This window comes from Egretta garzetta, unplaced genomic scaffold (assembly GCF_000687185.1).
Source record: "Egretta garzetta isolate BGI_Z169 unplaced genomic scaffold, ASM68718v1 scaffold186, whole genome shotgun sequence".
Classification (NCBI taxonomy): domain Eukaryota; kingdom Metazoa; phylum Chordata; class Aves; order Pelecaniformes; family Ardeidae; genus Egretta; species Egretta garzetta.
Genome location: NW_009259969.1, coordinates 45,505 through 61,277, shown reverse-complemented (window position 1 = coordinate 61,277; position 15,773 = coordinate 45,505). Strand labels below are relative to the sequence as shown.

The 15,773-nt window shown below is 51.0% G+C and overlaps 1 protein-coding gene across 1 annotated transcript; it reads left to right on the top strand.

The window, feature by feature from the left end:
* Nucleotides 1–3,335: 3,335 nt before the first annotated feature.
* On the top strand, nt 3,336–15,772 carry ARPC2 (actin related protein 2/3 complex subunit 2; the record flags this gene model as incomplete). The annotated part of the gene is made up of 10 exons (XM_035895816.1): nt 3,336–3,417; nt 4,208–4,262; nt 6,044–6,078; nt 7,109–7,221; nt 9,393–9,438; nt 10,024–10,210; nt 10,638–10,731; nt 13,606–13,732; nt 15,131–15,231; nt 15,716–15,772. Coding segments are annotated over exons 1-10 (897 nt in total), but the record flags the coding sequence as incomplete, so codon positions are not given.
* Between the last annotated feature and the right edge of the window lies 1 nt (nt 15,773).

Below are 15,773 nucleotides of genomic sequence, written 5' to 3'. Positions count from 1 at the left end.
GGTGCTTGTCAGCTGCAGAGCTGAGCCCTTCAGACAGGGAGGCTGAGCGCTGGGTGAAACCAGGTAGTGTCAACTTTGTGTTTGTGATGTGACACGCAAAGCGAGTTCATTGTGGGGAGACTGACGAGCACCTGGAGGCTGTTGGGCACGCTGGGAGGGTAGAGGAGCTTCAGATCCTGCTGTACACCACTGAGAAATTCCTCACAGGAGTGGCTGTGGTGATCCATGGCTCCAGCACTTCAGGGGAGCTCAGCAGCCCCACTGAAAACAGAGATTGCTTCTCTGCCACCCCCTCCTTCTTGCTGACACAGGCATTTCTGTGGCTTCAGGAGAAACAGGATTGGGGAAGTGACCTAGGTTAAAATTAAACAGACAAAACTGGGTATTTTTAGCCCAGATGAGTTTCCTCACCCCATTCATTGTGCGAAGGCTGCTTGCCATGGTCAGTGGAAGAGCAGGGATCAGATCTCCTTCCTTCAGCAGCAGTGGCAGGAGCTGGCTCAGCATCCTTGCAAGCCCAGCCTGAGGCCACATGTCTCCCCCGGCATGACCTCACCTGCCGAAACTCAAGCTGCCTGACTCTGAGGAGTGCTTGGCCGATGCGGCTGGCAGAAAGCGGTACCCTTGGGTTCAGCACAGCATGGGCAGCACACCATGGTAAACCATGGCTGTCCACGTTGACTGAGCACACGGGAGGGGTTTGAGCATAGCTCCTGGGCTGCCACAGCACGCCTGTCTTCACCACCAGAGGAGGTGACTTTGCATTAATGGTGGATCGTGAACCACCTCTGTCTGGAGGTAGGCAGTGCTCTTGCTTTTGAGCAATAGGGCAGGGAACAGGAGGGAAGAGCAGCCCAGAGCTGCAAAGTGTTAGGCTTTTGCAGGTTGTTCTGTCATGACTCCAGCCTCAGTTTTCATCTCGGGTTCCTGAGAGGGGCCTGCTCTGTTATCCTCTGAGAACATTTCTCACTGCAGCCACCGGTGCTTGACACCACAGAAAAGTGGGTATCGGCCGCTGCACTGAAGAGCCGAGGTGGATGGTGTGTGCAAAATGAGCTTTTCCCTGGAGACTCACCGCAGTGTCGGATCACTCCGGCGGTGAACCGCAGGTTACCTGCCTGCAGCTGGAACGGAGACGCGCGCAGCAAAGACCTGGCTGGAAGCAGTCCTGCCCATATCTGTGTGCTGCGGGACTGGCCTGTGCTTTGTCTGCTGGGAATCCTGACATCTTGCTGCCAGCCAGCCTCCTCCAGGCTGCAGGGCTCGCTGCGAGGGAGAAACTCGGGCACAGAGGGGTCACCTAGCTGAGACGGGAGCGACGGCATGTGTGGGGGATGCCGTACACTGCTCAGCATCGCCCTGATGGAGTTTGTGGTGGGTGTGCTGCCATTGCTACGGGAGCTCTTTGATTTCATACACTCCCGCAGCTTACGCAGAGTAGCTTTTGTTAGCTGAGCAGGGCCCAGTGGTGGAGGAAATGTTCAGATAATTTTAGACATTGCTCATCATTTTTTTATTGGGGTGACCTTTCTGTAGCGAGAGCCTGCAGTCTGTCACTGAATCTGGCTCGCTCTCTCCAAACTGTGTGTCAACTCCAGCGATCTGAAAGCTCTGCTCGGAGCTTTAAGCTTTGAAATACCCCATTTCTTTTTTTTTTTCCCTCTCCTCTGGGGCAAGAGATTAGCATATCTGCATGCCTGCAGCTTTTAAAATAATTGCCGTCTTCCTTTATTGGGTACAGGCCTTAATTGTGATGTGGGAGATGCTTCAGTACTGTTGTCGGCCAAGTTTGCATTTAGGTCTGTTTAATACAGAAGATGAGGGCTCTGTATAATTACAGTCTTCGTTCTTCTGTTCTTAAATTTGTTGTAACATATGGCTAAGAGCCTCCATGGCCTGAGAATGAAGCGGGGAAGTTTGGAAGTTGTCCGAGTCAAAATTGAGGAAATGCTGTCAGAAAAAAAGATTTGCTGTTGCTCTTAAGTGCTTGCTGGCGTCTCTCCACGGGTGCTGTGGCTCTTCATGGATGTTCTGCCGGGGTGAAAAATCTGATTTGGAGCTGGCTCTGTATTAGATAGACAGAGCGCAGGAGCCATTTGGAGATGAATAGGAGGAATGCGGGCAAGAAGACATAAAACCTGTCAGGGCCTTTATTGTTACAGGCAGATGGGATTTGGTGTGGGTTTGACATCGAACCTGATAAGTGTTATCAGCAAATGGACCGCTGCTTGGAACAGCTGCCATTTTAGCGTCTGAGTTCAGGCAGGGTTTTGCAGAAAGGTCTGGTCTGGATTCGGTGTTTAGTGCAGAGAGGAGCCATTTCAGTTATTCCTGGTATGAACTGGTTTTATTGTCCATTCGGGGCAGAGGGTAGCAAACAGGGAAGGTTGCTGGGGGAGGCTATGATTCTGGTAGCATTGGTGGTAAGGAGCTTGCGGGGGTCCCAGCAGCTCTCTGCCTCAGGAATGGATGGGCTGTACTGTCTGAAGTCCTCTGAGCGTGGCCAGGCTTAGTCTGGTTCTCAGAGACTTCAGTCGGGATGGAAGTGAACCCCAAAGGAGCTCCCAGCTGCCCAGAGCCCTGCTTCAAAGTAAAACATGAAAAGGATGGAAGGGATTTAGAGTCACTCTGCGCCAAGCTGCTAAATTGCAAATTCTCACCATGGGTGTGGATGGGTCTCATCATGGAGGCAGGGGACACTGGAGCACGCTAGACCAGGCAGAGCTCTTTGGGATCACACCAGTAACCTGACAGTAACCAGTACCCACCCCACAGCAGCGCAGCCCCAGTCCCAGCCCTGCTGTGTGTGCATCCCCTGCGCAAACCCTTTGCCTGCACGAGAACGGGGGCGGGCTGGGAGCACCTAAACGTGGAGAGGACACACTGTGCCTCTGCAGGGTGTTCAGCATGTCCCCGCTGCTTTTTCGGGTGGTGAAAGATGGGGTTGGCAGAAGGTCGAGAGGAAGTGGTTGTGTGTGTGCGACCTGCCACGCCATTGCTCGTCCAGAACCATGGGAGGCTGGAGGTGAGAGCTCCTCTCACTTCTGCCTGGGGACTTCTTGATGGGGGAAAACAGGTCGGGTAACAAAAGGGGTGATTTTTCTGTTGTAGAAACATTTTAAACAGCCAGGATAGCTTTGGTGAGGTGAGCCAGAGAAATAAATAGAAGCGCTTTAAACTTTGAGGTTGTAAGGCTGCTGGACTGTGAAGAGCTAAGAGAGCTCGCTTCACTCCCAGCCATGCTCCTGATACCCCTCCCTGTCCTCCCCTGGGCCGGGCGAGGCCTGGGTTACTTGGGCGTGTGTGAGGTGAGGCAGAAACCCACCCTGCGGTAGATGACGGGGCCGGCGTGGCTGCGAGGAGCTCTGTATGCGGTTCACGTGAGCGCTTGCTTCACTGAGGCCATGCCGGCAAGCGGTTGAATATTCAGCACCCGAAGTTCTGCCCAGTTACCTGCTTTTCCTTTAAATATCTCCCCTCCTCGCCATCCCCAAGTACAAGAACCAAGCCACTTGGGAAATCAGTGTAAAAATAAATCCTCTAAGAAGTCGTGCTTGCGCGGTGAAAGGTTCAAAAATAGGGCTGTGTTAGCCGTAAGCTTTTGTGTGCAGAACAAAGGGTCTCGTGCAGAGCCATTAACCGACTTCGGGTACATGGTCTCGCATGGCTTCTTTAAATAACGCAATGAGTGATCTTCCTGCCATCCCCTGGGGTACCGGGCGCGCGAGCAGGGAATCGTTGTTCTTCCTGGGCAAAACCGCTCCGGTGTGTTGGCTGTCAGCTCCTTCCCTCCGTTGCTTGGAGGGAGGTGCTGTGTTTGGAGGCTCTGCTGGGAGCCGGGGCTCCGGCAGGCGTCAGCTCCATGTGCGTGGGGAATGGGGTTTGAACGGTGTAACTCTGAGAAGACGGAATGGAGGTTTAAGGATGCATCCTCTTTAATATTCCTAGCTCTCATGTGCCTGACTGTGCTATCTTTAAAGCTTCCTACATAGGTTTCTTTTTTTATAAAAATTTATACTGCCGTCCAAGCTGATTCCCAAGTCTAAGTGTGGTGCTCTAAAAGAAGAACACGTCTGCATCAACTGACCGAGTGGGATCAGTGGGATTTTCTCTCATCTCTCCTCTGAGCAGTGAGCAGAAGTGGCTTGGATGCAGCTTGGGGAATTGCTCCCCTTTCCAAGAGCCTGAGTTGAATATACAGCCTGAGCACCTCCATTTTGGGCCCGGCTGGGAGGGGAAGATGAGAGCAAGAGATGTCACAGGTAGCTGGCACAGCTTTTAAGCTAAAGTACCTGCCTTGGGTGCACTCGCACTGCTTCTTTCAAGTATGTGGGTTTTATCTTCAGCAATAGCACAAAAGACAGAGGTTCTCCAGCCTCCTGACAAGAAGGGCTGTTGCTTTTCACAGCTAGTAACATTTAAGAAGTAGCAACACCTCATCGTTTCTACTTAGGATCCTAGCCTGGGGGTTAATTCCTCCCTTTCCACCCGAGTAAAGTGTTGACCCAGTGCACGGTCTGGGATCGGTGCTGTTCAGTGCCTTGGTCCCCCTACATTGCCCATCTTGAGTTTTAGCATGTTGTGGTCACTCCTGGCTTCCAGGAATGAGGCTGTCTGCAGGAAGGCTGCTGGAAGATCAGTGCTTTCTGCTGGGGAAAAAAAAAAATCATTAAAACCTTTACAGAATATGGTGAGGGAAAGTAGATACCAAGTCATCACTTCCCCTACCTTTCTCAGTGTATGTAATGAGGCGAGGCTGGTACCCAGCAGCATAGACATGCACGGACAGAGCACATTTTGGCTAAAAGGTTGAAGTTGGTCTCTGGGCAGCAGCAGCATAGTTGAGACTACAAGGCTGCCTCAACACATTTGCTTTGGTTTGGGGAGTTATTTCAGTACGTTGGTTCAGACGGGCCTGAATGAACTGTTTTAGAGGCTAGATTTCTGTTAGCAGCAGCATTAGCCTGTATTCTGTTTAATATTGGCCGTGTTTGAAAAATAAGTGGAGACAGGCTGTGAAACAGCAGTAGCAGGCTGGCATTTTTGTCCTGTTCTCATTTCCCACCCCTGCTCTCAGCAGTGGAGGTACCTTTGCATTGCTCCCTGTTGGAGAATGACCTATTAATACCAGTCCCCTCGGAGCTGCCAAAGCAGTTATGTAGTGCCAGTCCCAACAAAATCACTTTTCAGAAGCACTTAGATCTTTCACGGGATCCTACTCATCTACAGATCATGGACAAGCTGGCAAATAGCATTTGTTCAGATGTTGTTAAATCTTCATACCCACAGCGTAAGAAGTGATGTGCCTTTGGCTCGCAGGGTGCTCTTGTTGCTGATCAGGGATCCCAAAGACCGCGCCGGGCAGTGTTAGAGCAAACCCAGATCTACGTTTTTTTCCTGTGGAGGTAGTTGGCATAGTGTTGGGGTATTTCAGAAGGGACGTGGTGGGGCGGGATGAAATGCACACCTGGGAAGTTTCCTTCTGTGGTTTGCTGATAGCCCTGAAATTGGAGAAGGGGTCTTCTCTTGCGAGTGAGTTATATCAATGCGTTTGCAGAGTTGCTGCCCATGGTGAAGGGGGCACTGTGTCAGGAAGGATTGCTCAGCCTCTAAGTCCCTTCTGTGAACTGGTATCATAGCAATTTACAAAAGAGCCTCTGTCCCCCAGACCTGTGTCATGACTGTTCTGTACGGAGAATGCCCTTGTTAATAAAAAATACCTTCGTGATGAGTAGTTTTCTCAGACATTTCTAACTGGAAGCCTGCACTCTCAAAATCTATTAATAAACTACAAATAATAACAATCTCTGACAGCTTCGAGGCCTATTTTGTATCATCTGGGGTAAAACTGGTGCTTATAGGAATGGGGAGAAGTCCGAGATTTCTTGTCAAAGGTTATCTGCTAGTTGAACAGCTGGACTTAGAAGGGTTTTCAAGTAGAGCTACTTGTGAGAAATAAGGCATTAGAAATTAATCCTCTTTCCTTCACAGCTTGGATGCTGAGTTTGAGTTCTCATTTACCTCTGTTTTCTTTGCTTTTTAGAAATAAACCAGAGGCAGTAGAAGTAACATTTGCAGGTAAGCTCCACAACTCTTGTGACTTCTCTGAAAAAAGGGCTGGCTTGAACAGCCTGCCCACAGTTATGCTCAGCATGCCCGAATTCACCCAGCACTACTGCTGGGGGAGGAGAGGCCACGCAGGGACAGACGGTGTGGACTCCCTGCAGTGTCGCCAGAGCTGGGGCTTTGTTGGCTGCCCCACTATTTTCTCTGTCCATCCGCCTTCCCTAGGACTTTCCTCACAGCAGTGAGTTTAGTGGTGGCAGCACTTTAAGTGTGTGTGTGCTACACAGATCTCTTACCTCGCCTGTTCGCCAGTCCTGCCCTTGATGCTACTTGTTATTAGGTCTTTAGCACCATTGGGTTTGGGTTGATAGAAAGCTGGCTTGGGGTGACAGGCAAGATGAATTCATTGCCTGAAGTTTGTTCTCCAGGATGAGAAGTGCCAAGGAAGTTCAAGTGTTCATTCAGCAACTGGTTTGGTTTTTTTTTTTTTTGCTTCTGTTATCAAGAATCTGTGTAAGCTGCAGAGCTCTGTGGGGAAGTGGAGCTTGCTAGGTAGCTAGAGGGTTGCCTTTCCCTGCCTCCTGCCCTCCCTGCCCGTTCTGCAGTGAAGTGGAAGCCGTCTCAGCAGGCAGCGGCTGAACTGCCTTCGCTGGCAGAGATGTTTTCTCCTCCAGGCTGCAGCTCTGGCCCAGTGGGCATGTCAGTCACTTTCCAAGCTGGCCATCCAGAAGGCTCCCATCTCTGCATGTTTGTATCTTTGTGCGCTGAGCACAAGCAGATTTGCCAGGGATACTAAATGACGCTAGACTAAAGCTTTCTGTGATGGACAGGTGTCAAAACTGTTTCAGCCCTTTGAGTGATAACAGGTCTGTCTATGTGACATTACCACTTTCCTTAATTACAGGTTTCTCTCTTGGTATATGTTTGAGGGCTAGAGCATGGGGAACAGCGTTGCTTTATGTAGTTCCTAGAACAGGTAGGGTAAACCATCCTCAGAAGTAGGAACTGGTTCCTGTTCACATTTCTCTCATTTGCTTCACAGACTTTGATGGAGTCCTTTACCATATTTCAAACCCTAATGGAGACAAGACAAAAGTGATGGTCAGTATTTCTCTGAAATTCTACAAGGAACTCCAGGAACATGGGGCTGATGAGGTGAGTGAGCATCTCTGGGCCTTGAGCCTGCAAATGCTTAGCATGTCTTAGCATGGGCAATGTCCTTGCGATGTTAACGCGTCTAACGTGTAACCTTTAGAGAAGCATCTGTGCTCCCATCTCATGCTAATCAAAGGAGCAGCCCTGTGTCAACCAGGAGTCCCACTTTGCTGCAAGACAAGGGCAAAGTTTGTTCACACACTCATGAATAAGAGGGCACCTTATATGACCCTCCAGCCTGGAAGGCAAAAGGCACCACTAATTTTGGAAGTCCAAATGAGCATGAGGCCTGGCCATATAGAAACAGTTTCCCTGATTGATGTGCTGAGCCTGTGAGTGAAGGAAGGCGCCAAGACAAATCCGGAGTCCCGTGGTGCTGCTCTTCTGTCTCTGACCACCCTCGAAAGCGAGTGATGGGCTCCTGCTGTGTGTGCAGACCTTGATCTGCAGGCCGTCTGGTTCCCTTTTCGCCGCTGCTCTGTGAAGTAGCAGGTTCAGTTCCTGTTGAATGGGCCGGGGCTGCGGAGGGCCATTTATGGTAGAAACAAGGAGCCTCTCTGAGCTGTGGTTGGGTGGTGAGGCAGGAAGTGTGACTCAGTTCCTGAGTCAGTTTTCAAATCTCCTCATGTTAGCAAATGGGGTTCACCCAAAGCTCTTCAGCAGGTTTTTGCCTCTGGGTGTTTGTCCTTGGAGGAAAACAAGGTAACTGCTCCATGAGTTTATTGAGAATTTGGTAAGAAACAGGGGATTTGAACCCAAAGTGAATTCCAGCGAGTTGCTGCAAGACCTACCGATGTCCGAATAAATATGATGGAGTCTCCTGCTTTCCTGGTTCCTATACACAGAGCTTTCTAGGAGCAGCATTGCCCGCTACGGAACAGGGTAGCAGGAGCTGCCCCACTGAGGGTACTGCTGCTGGCAAACAAAGAGTTAAGCAGCCCAAATGGTGGAGCCCTCCCAGCATGTTTAGCAAGGATCAGCATGCTGCCTGATCCCAAGAGAACCACTGTGGTGGGCGAGTGGCTGACACCACTGTGCCCCAGCAGTCACTGTGGTGCCGTCTAGAGAGCTGTGTTCCTCTCTCACCCTGGCTGCTATGCCAGGCCCATTGCTCCATGGGCCATGATGAGGGTGCAGGCAGCTGACAGCCAGATTCCCAAGCTTTGAGAGGAAAATGGGGTCTCTGCAGGACTGCCTTGGGAGTGCTGACTAAATAGAAATTACATTTTTAAATTGCCATTTAGCAAACTGTTTCTTTCTGTGCTTCCTTGGAGATGATGGAGCTTGTTTCTGCTCTGTCTTTGGTGAAACCCACTGTGAGGAGCACAAAGTGGTGTTCCTGCTAAGACAGAGCATCTCCCTGGGCCACTGCAGGCAGGCAGGCTCTCTGCTGAGAGGAGGTTTTGGCATACAGAGAGCCTGTACATCCTCTCTGTGTGGTAGTGGGTGTCATCCCAGGAGGGCCAGTTCTGCTACAGCATTGTTGTGTTCTCTATGAAATACCTCCTGTTCCCAGCCCCCTCATTGACACAGAGCTATGGCTCAGTTGAAAATTGCCATTGATGTAAAATTCAGCAGTGATTATGTTTGAAGAAAGGTTTTTTGCTGTGCTGTAGGCGGCTCTGCTTCTGGGAGGCATCCAAGCTGCCTGGCAGTCTCCTCTCCATCCCCATCTGTCCCATGCAAGAGTCTGAGGCAGGACGAGCGATTCCCCGGCCACACTGCACCTGACCCCTGCTCTGAGCTTGCCTTCCCGCAAGGAGAGGCACAGGGCATGCTTTGCATCTGCCTTCCAATGGTAGGGAGGGTTGTAGCCCTCAGATCTGTTGTGTTGAGCTCTGCTGACAGTTCTCCTTTGAAGGTGCAAGGCGTATGGAAGGGGTTTTCTTCTCTGCACAAGTTCAAGACTAGCAAGAACTTTAAAAAGTTCCAGTTTTGAGTCCTGTCCTGCAGCATGTGCCCTTGTCAGTGGGGTTCAGGGAGCTCTGCCTAGAGTAAGAGCAGCCAGTAATACTAGAAGCCAATGATTTAATGTTTGTCTAACTTCAGTTAGACTGAGGGAGACAGATGCTGAATTTTATGTTTCTAAATGGAGACTGAGCATGGCCTGGGCTGCATGGGAGGAAACAACTCTGATAGCTTGTGCTCTCAATGTTTAATTTCTTTCCTAGGTATTGAAGAAAGTCTATGGAAACTACTTAGTAAATCCTGAATCAGGTAACCCTGCTTTAACATTTACTCTCTGTGTCTGTGTGAATGCAACTCCAAAATTACTTAAGTCACCTCACAAATGCTCAAAGGAAGGCTGTGCTTCAAGAGGTTGATATCTGGGGCTCTCTGTACAATGAATGGCAATTTTAAAGGTGGCTTAGGTACCTCAGTAGCTGAAGTAGCTTGCAGCACAAGCTGTAATTCTTGATGCAGCCCTCCTCCAGGAAGCCTCTGTTCCTCACAGTTGGGGTCTTTGTTCTTCTCAAAGATGCTTTGTGAGACACGGGAAAACCATGGTTACCTGTGACAGCATCTCTTCCTACTCGCTGCAAAAACTTGGGAGCAGCTCAGCCAGCACGTGTGTCTGGGAGCTCAGGAAAGAGCCCCAGGAGCGTTGCCATGGCCACGCACTGCGTTCGGGCATGGCTTCTGGTGCTTCTGGTGATGCTTGGCGTGGGAAGAACTCACCTCCAGGGCTTCTGGGAGGGCTTAAGGCAAAGGTGGGACTGTAGAAGTCTCTTTCTGGAAAATGTCTCTGGCTGCATTAAGACCCTGCATAAATTATTAAGGTTAGTGGCTGTCTCTCCCCAGGTTACAATGTCTCTTTGCTCTACGACCTGGAGAACCTTCCTGCAGACAAGGACGCTATTGTGCACCAAGCTGGCATGTTGAAGCGCAACTGCTTTGCTTCTGTCTTTGAGAAGTATTTCAAATTCCAGGAAGAGGGCAAAGAAGGAGAGAAAAGAGCTGTCATCCACTACAGGGACGATGAGACAATGTAAGTGTTCAAACCGAGCAGCACAGGAGTCGGACAGCTGTCAGTACGCTCCCCTCTCCACCACAACCTACAGCTGTGAGCAGGAAAGTCAGGAAATCCTACTGCGCCATGTTTTGGCAGGGTAGTAACAACCTGTCCTAGGCTGTCAGAAGTATCTGCTGAGGGTAATGCTTGTCCCTTGGGCTGCTGGGATGTTACACAAGCATCTCTGTTAGTGGCAGCGCTTGTGGCTGCATGCAGGAGGGAAACTGGCTGCTCCCAACAGAAATGTTTTGCTCCTTGTAAATACTGTCTCGAGGGAGGGGAAGTTTTCAGCAGCCAGGCCTGTTGCACCTACTTGATCTTGTCACATACGGTTGCTTCCTCATCCAGTTTTACTTCTTAGCTCCTGTTCACAGCTGGGTTCTCCTCTCTCTCTCACCTGCAGGTATGTTGAGGCAAAAAAGGACCGCGTCACGGTTGTGTTCAGCACGGTATTTAAGGATGACGATGACGTGGTGATCGGAAAGGTGTTTATGCAGGTATGGAAAATGAATTATGGGGAAAGGATCTGGTCCTTGGCTCAGATGCCTTCTGGCTGGAAGCAGCATTGCTGAACAAGCAGGTGTTAGGCTGAAGTGAGCTCACAGGCAATTTAATGCACGTAAATACATTGGGTCCCTTACTACAGGAAAGACATTGCGTTGCTGGAACGTGTCCAGAGGAGAGCAACAAAGCTGGTGAGGGGTCTGGAGCACAAGGCTTATGAGGAGCGGCTGAGGGAACTGGGGTTGTTTAGCCTGGAAAAAAGGAGGCTGAGGGGAGACCTTATTGCGCTCTACAACTGCCTGAAAGGAGAGTGTAGCGAGGTGGGTGTTGGTCTCTTCTCCCAACAGGCAATAGGACAAGAGGAAATAGCCTCAAGTTGCACCAGGGAAGGTTTAGATTGGACACTAGGAAAAATTTTTTCACCAAAAGGGTTGTCAAGCATTGGAACAGGCTGCCCAGGGAAGTGGTTGAGTCCCCATCCCTGGAGGTATTTAAAAGACGGGCAGAAGTGGCGCTTAAGGACATGGTTTAGTGGTGGGACGGCAGTGTTAGGTTAATGGTTGGACTTGATGATCTTAAAGGTCTTTTCCAACCTAAACGATGCTATGCTTCTACAAATGCTTTGTGGGGCTCCAGGCTGCATTGGGATGGAAGAACCATGTTAATAGGCATAGGTGGCGTATTTTCTAATCCAGGCTTTTGCATTGGCATCTCTGTATCAATGGTCTTGCTCATATGGACAGCCAAACATATGCATTACAGATGAGAAGCACCACAGTGAATACCTCAGTATCCACACTGAGGCCCTGTAGTGCAGCGAGCTGTGGTGTAGGGATCACCAGCCAGCTGAGGAGCTGAGTTGGGGGAGGAGGCTGTAGAGGGAGAAGAAGGGGTGAGGCGATGTTGTGCTGCACCTGGGATGGTGCTGAGAGTTGCCTTCACCTCAAAGTTTGTTCCTGCTAGTGTTCAAATGCTGCAGAGACACTTGGCAGCTCAGTGTGATTGCTCTCGTATGCCATGATGGGCTCTCAAGTTTGAGCTTTTCAAAGCTATGAATTTGCTTAGTTTGCGGGCTTGAATCAATCGTCATAATGCCAAGTACTTCTGGACTCAGCTACCCTTTGCAACTGCCATTTAACCGGGAAGTGTTCAGAGGCCCGCAGTAAACACTGTATGTGTCCGTTAGCAACTGCGTGCAGCCTGTGGAGATTGAGGCATTTGCTTACAGCTGGGGAAGGCTCGGTGCCTGCTGGTACATGTGTTCATCCGTGTCGCTGGCCTGCCTAGCTCACCTTGTGTCTGCTGAAGCACTTGGCGAGCCTCCTGCTTGGGCACGGCCATGGACCAGGGCCCTGCAGGGTGTTCCAGGGCTGGAGGAGCTTTAGCCCATTTGTTCAGGGGTGCCAGGCTGTGCTGCTGACAGGCTTGTGCACAGCAAGTTACTGGGCCAGTTTGCTGAATACCAGTTTACCTGTGTTGGAGGTCATTAGAACAGGATCTGTTGCGATGGGAGTCTTATCTTGCAGCTCTACTCTCTGTGTTCTTTAGCTATGGGCAGGGCATCTGCTCTGGCTTTGAGCTTTTACCCACCAGCATATCCCACAGCCTGGAATTCAGCTTTTAAAACAGGGAGGGAGGCGTGAGGTGAACAAACCAGGGTTTGTGAGGCTCCTGGGGAGGTGGCAGGGCTTCAAGGCAGCATCTGTCCCAGAGTCTCCATGTCCCAAGTTCTTGGTTTTTACAACAGCAAACCCTGCTCCTGCCCAGCCACAAGAATTTCCACTCTGAGTCACGCTGACTGCTTCCCTCCAGCTATTGCTCTTGCATAATGCAGCCCAGTCAGGCACGGTGGCTTCTCATCTGGGCTCTCATGGAGAAAATCTGGCCATTTACAAACCAGTGAAGCTATTTGAACCATTTCACCCTCTGGCATAAGTAGGCAGAAGTACAACCTAAGCATTTCATTAAGGAAACCCCCGTGAACTACTCGGTTCTCCAAAAGGGGAATGGATGCTCCTGCCCTTCCCTGGGTGAGCTGTGCTCAGAAGAGAGGAGAGGCCCAGGGTGGCTGATGGTGTGTAGGTTGGGCTGGGAGTCACTGAGGCAGAGGGGAGGCTGTCCCACCTTGGGACAGGAGAATGGTGTTTGGACTTTCCCGGTCCTGTGTAGGGACAGTCCTATAATTCCTGAAATGCGGAGCCAGTTCATTTCATGTGAGGTGGGGGGCTCATGCTGCTGTCAGAGAGGTTCCCTGGCAGAAGGGATCTCCCTGCCTGAAGGTACTGTTTCAAGGTGTAGAGAAGTGTTAGGAGAGCAGGCTTTGAGCACAACCTTGAAACCCCATAGATTTACCTTAATGCCTTCAAACCCCTTAATGCCGAGGCAAAGACTCCTGGTGGGAGATGCTTTCTCAAACAGCAGAGCCTTTATGCTATGTGTGATGGAGGCCTCACAGCCCTTTCTGAGAATTTCCTTTCCTCTGGGGTAATGGGTGCTGCCCACTTTCACTGGAAGCATTGATGGTGTTGACTTCCCAGCAGGAGCTGTGCTGTCTCCTGTGCTTGCTGAGACTGAGGTGTCCCTTCCACAAAACACCCGTGGCAGCAAGTGTGATGCTGAAAGCCACCCCAGCTGAGGGGGCTGCGCTAGGGCCATGTGTAAACCCGGGACAGCCATGCACTTTGGTCTGGTTTTGCTGGGAAGAAGGATTGTTTTCCAGAGGTTTGTCCTGATGGACTCAGCCCATTCAGGAAAAGCTGGGAAACCTCCTGCTCAGTTACCCTGTGGGAGCGGGGAAACCCCATTTTCTTTCCCACTGTGTTGCTGGAGTGTTGCAGTGGGACTCACCTTCACTTTGTCTTGTTCAGGAGTTCAAGGAGGGTCGCCGGGCCAGTCACACAGCCCCACAGGTGCTCTTCAGCCACAGGGAGCCGCCCTTGGAGCTGAAAGACACAGACGCAGCCGTTGGCGACAATATTGGCTACATCACCTTTGGTAAGCAGGCAGCTCTGAGGTCTGGCGACACTCGGGGAGGAGAGGGGTTCCTGCTGTTGCATGAAAAACAAAAAGGAATTCACCTTCCCTGAGTGTTCAAGTGGGTCATTGGGGGCTGAAAGGACTCTTGAGTTGCATTCTGCATTGTGTGCCCCCTTCGGTGTGTCCCTTTGCTTTATCAGGTCATCTCAGCTCTGTTGTGGGCAAGAAGGCGTGGAAGTCGACAGTGAGACATTTAGTGTCTGCCTACAAAACACGTTCAGTGTTTGGGAGCAAGGGAAGCGTGGCTTTGCTGTGATATTGTGGAAACTGGAGGTTTCTTGTGGGAGGTTTCATGCAGGTTTATTTGTAGCTTGTCCAGCTGCAGGCACCTGTGCAGTGCTTGATCTGCAGAGGCAATCAGAGAGCAGGAGCAGGGCAGTGAGTTCTGTTTCTCCAGCTCTGCCTCTTTGCTCTGGTCCAAACGCTTCCCCCTCTGATGAACCGCTTTCGCCTGCCTGCAGAGGTGCTGGCCAGCAGAGTCATCGCTTCCTCCTGGGCAGCAATGCTGAGGGCTGCGCTGAATGGTCCAAACCCTGCCCTGTTCAAAGGGAAAGGTCTCTTCCAGAGAAATTGGAGGCCATGTTTGGATGTGCCATTAGGGTCTCTCAGGCCAACATTCCTGCAGTTGGGAGCTGAGGTGGAACACAGACACTGCAGGGAAGGGTGAAGTTAGCACTGCCTTCCACCTGTGCTGGGAATGGCGCCTTGAGGTTAGGGCAGCTTGTCAGCTATGGGAGGGCTGTCTAATGGCAGTTCTGGGACAGCAAGCAAGACTTCATTCTTGTTAAGACAAAATTTCCCTGTTATCTGATCTGACAGTCCCAGGTGAGATCACCCAGACAAAAAGGTCTTTCAGCCCTCGGATCTGGGACGCTTAGCACAGAACCAGCCTGTGTAAAGAGCCAGCCACCGGGCCCCTGCGGTAACCAAGTCTGGCTCTGTCACAGGGCTGAGAAGCTGTCAGGCAGGGATCCACAACTGATCAAGATCTAAAGGCAAGACTGGATCTTGAAATCAGCTGAGCAGCCTGGCTGCCCTTATCTGCCTCCCAGCTCTCTCTGTTTGCTTCTCCCAAGCACTGAAGCAGCACCACAGTTTCCTGCAGTGCCGTCACCTCTGGGCACTTGGCCTTGCCTGCATCCTCTGGAGCGCACAGCTGTGTCCAGGTGGCTGTGGGAGACATGGAAAAGTGCTGCTAAGCCCTGTGCTTAAAATCACAAGTGTTGCTTAATCTCAGTGTGTGTCACAGTAAAGGACTCTTTGTAGAGAGCAAAGCAGGCACTCGGAGCAGCACAACCTGAAGCCCTTGGGTAACCTCGGGAGGCACTAACGGTTTGTGTTGCCCTCTTCTTTCAGTGCTGTTCCCTCGTCACACCAATGCTGCTGCCAGAGACAACACCATAAACCTGATCCACACATTCCGGGACTACCTGCACTATCACATCAAGTGCTCGAAGGTACCGAGGGGACGGGGCTGGGGGATACAGGATAGCTTTGGCTCATTTAACCTCGATGCTGCAGGGGAGCAGCATGGGGCACGGGTGCCCCCCTGAGAACTCACTGGGGTCTGGCATTGCCCTTCCCGGTAATGCAGGGGTGGCAAGTGATGCATCATCACCTTCTCCCCGCTCTTTGGAGCAGGCAGTGTCTGTTTGCTTCCCATCTTAGCAGCAAAGCAGGATTTTTTTCCCTTTGGGATCTGGTTTCCTTTCTTTCTGGGAACAGAAATGAGGGTAATTGTTCAGAGAGACCTGGCTTTGACCAGGGCTCAGGCAGCAATGTTCACCGTTGCCTCCTGAACTCCCTCATAGCCCCGTGGCTATGCAGAGCTAGGTGCTTTCCCAACAAGGAGCAGAAAGAAAGCTCCTACCCTGTGTCCTGAAATCACAGCTATGAAGACAGGATCCTGACATGTCCCCATTTTGTCCTAATGAAATGCAGGCCTATATTCACACGCGTATGAGGGCGAAAACATCGGATTTCCTTAAGGTGCTGAACC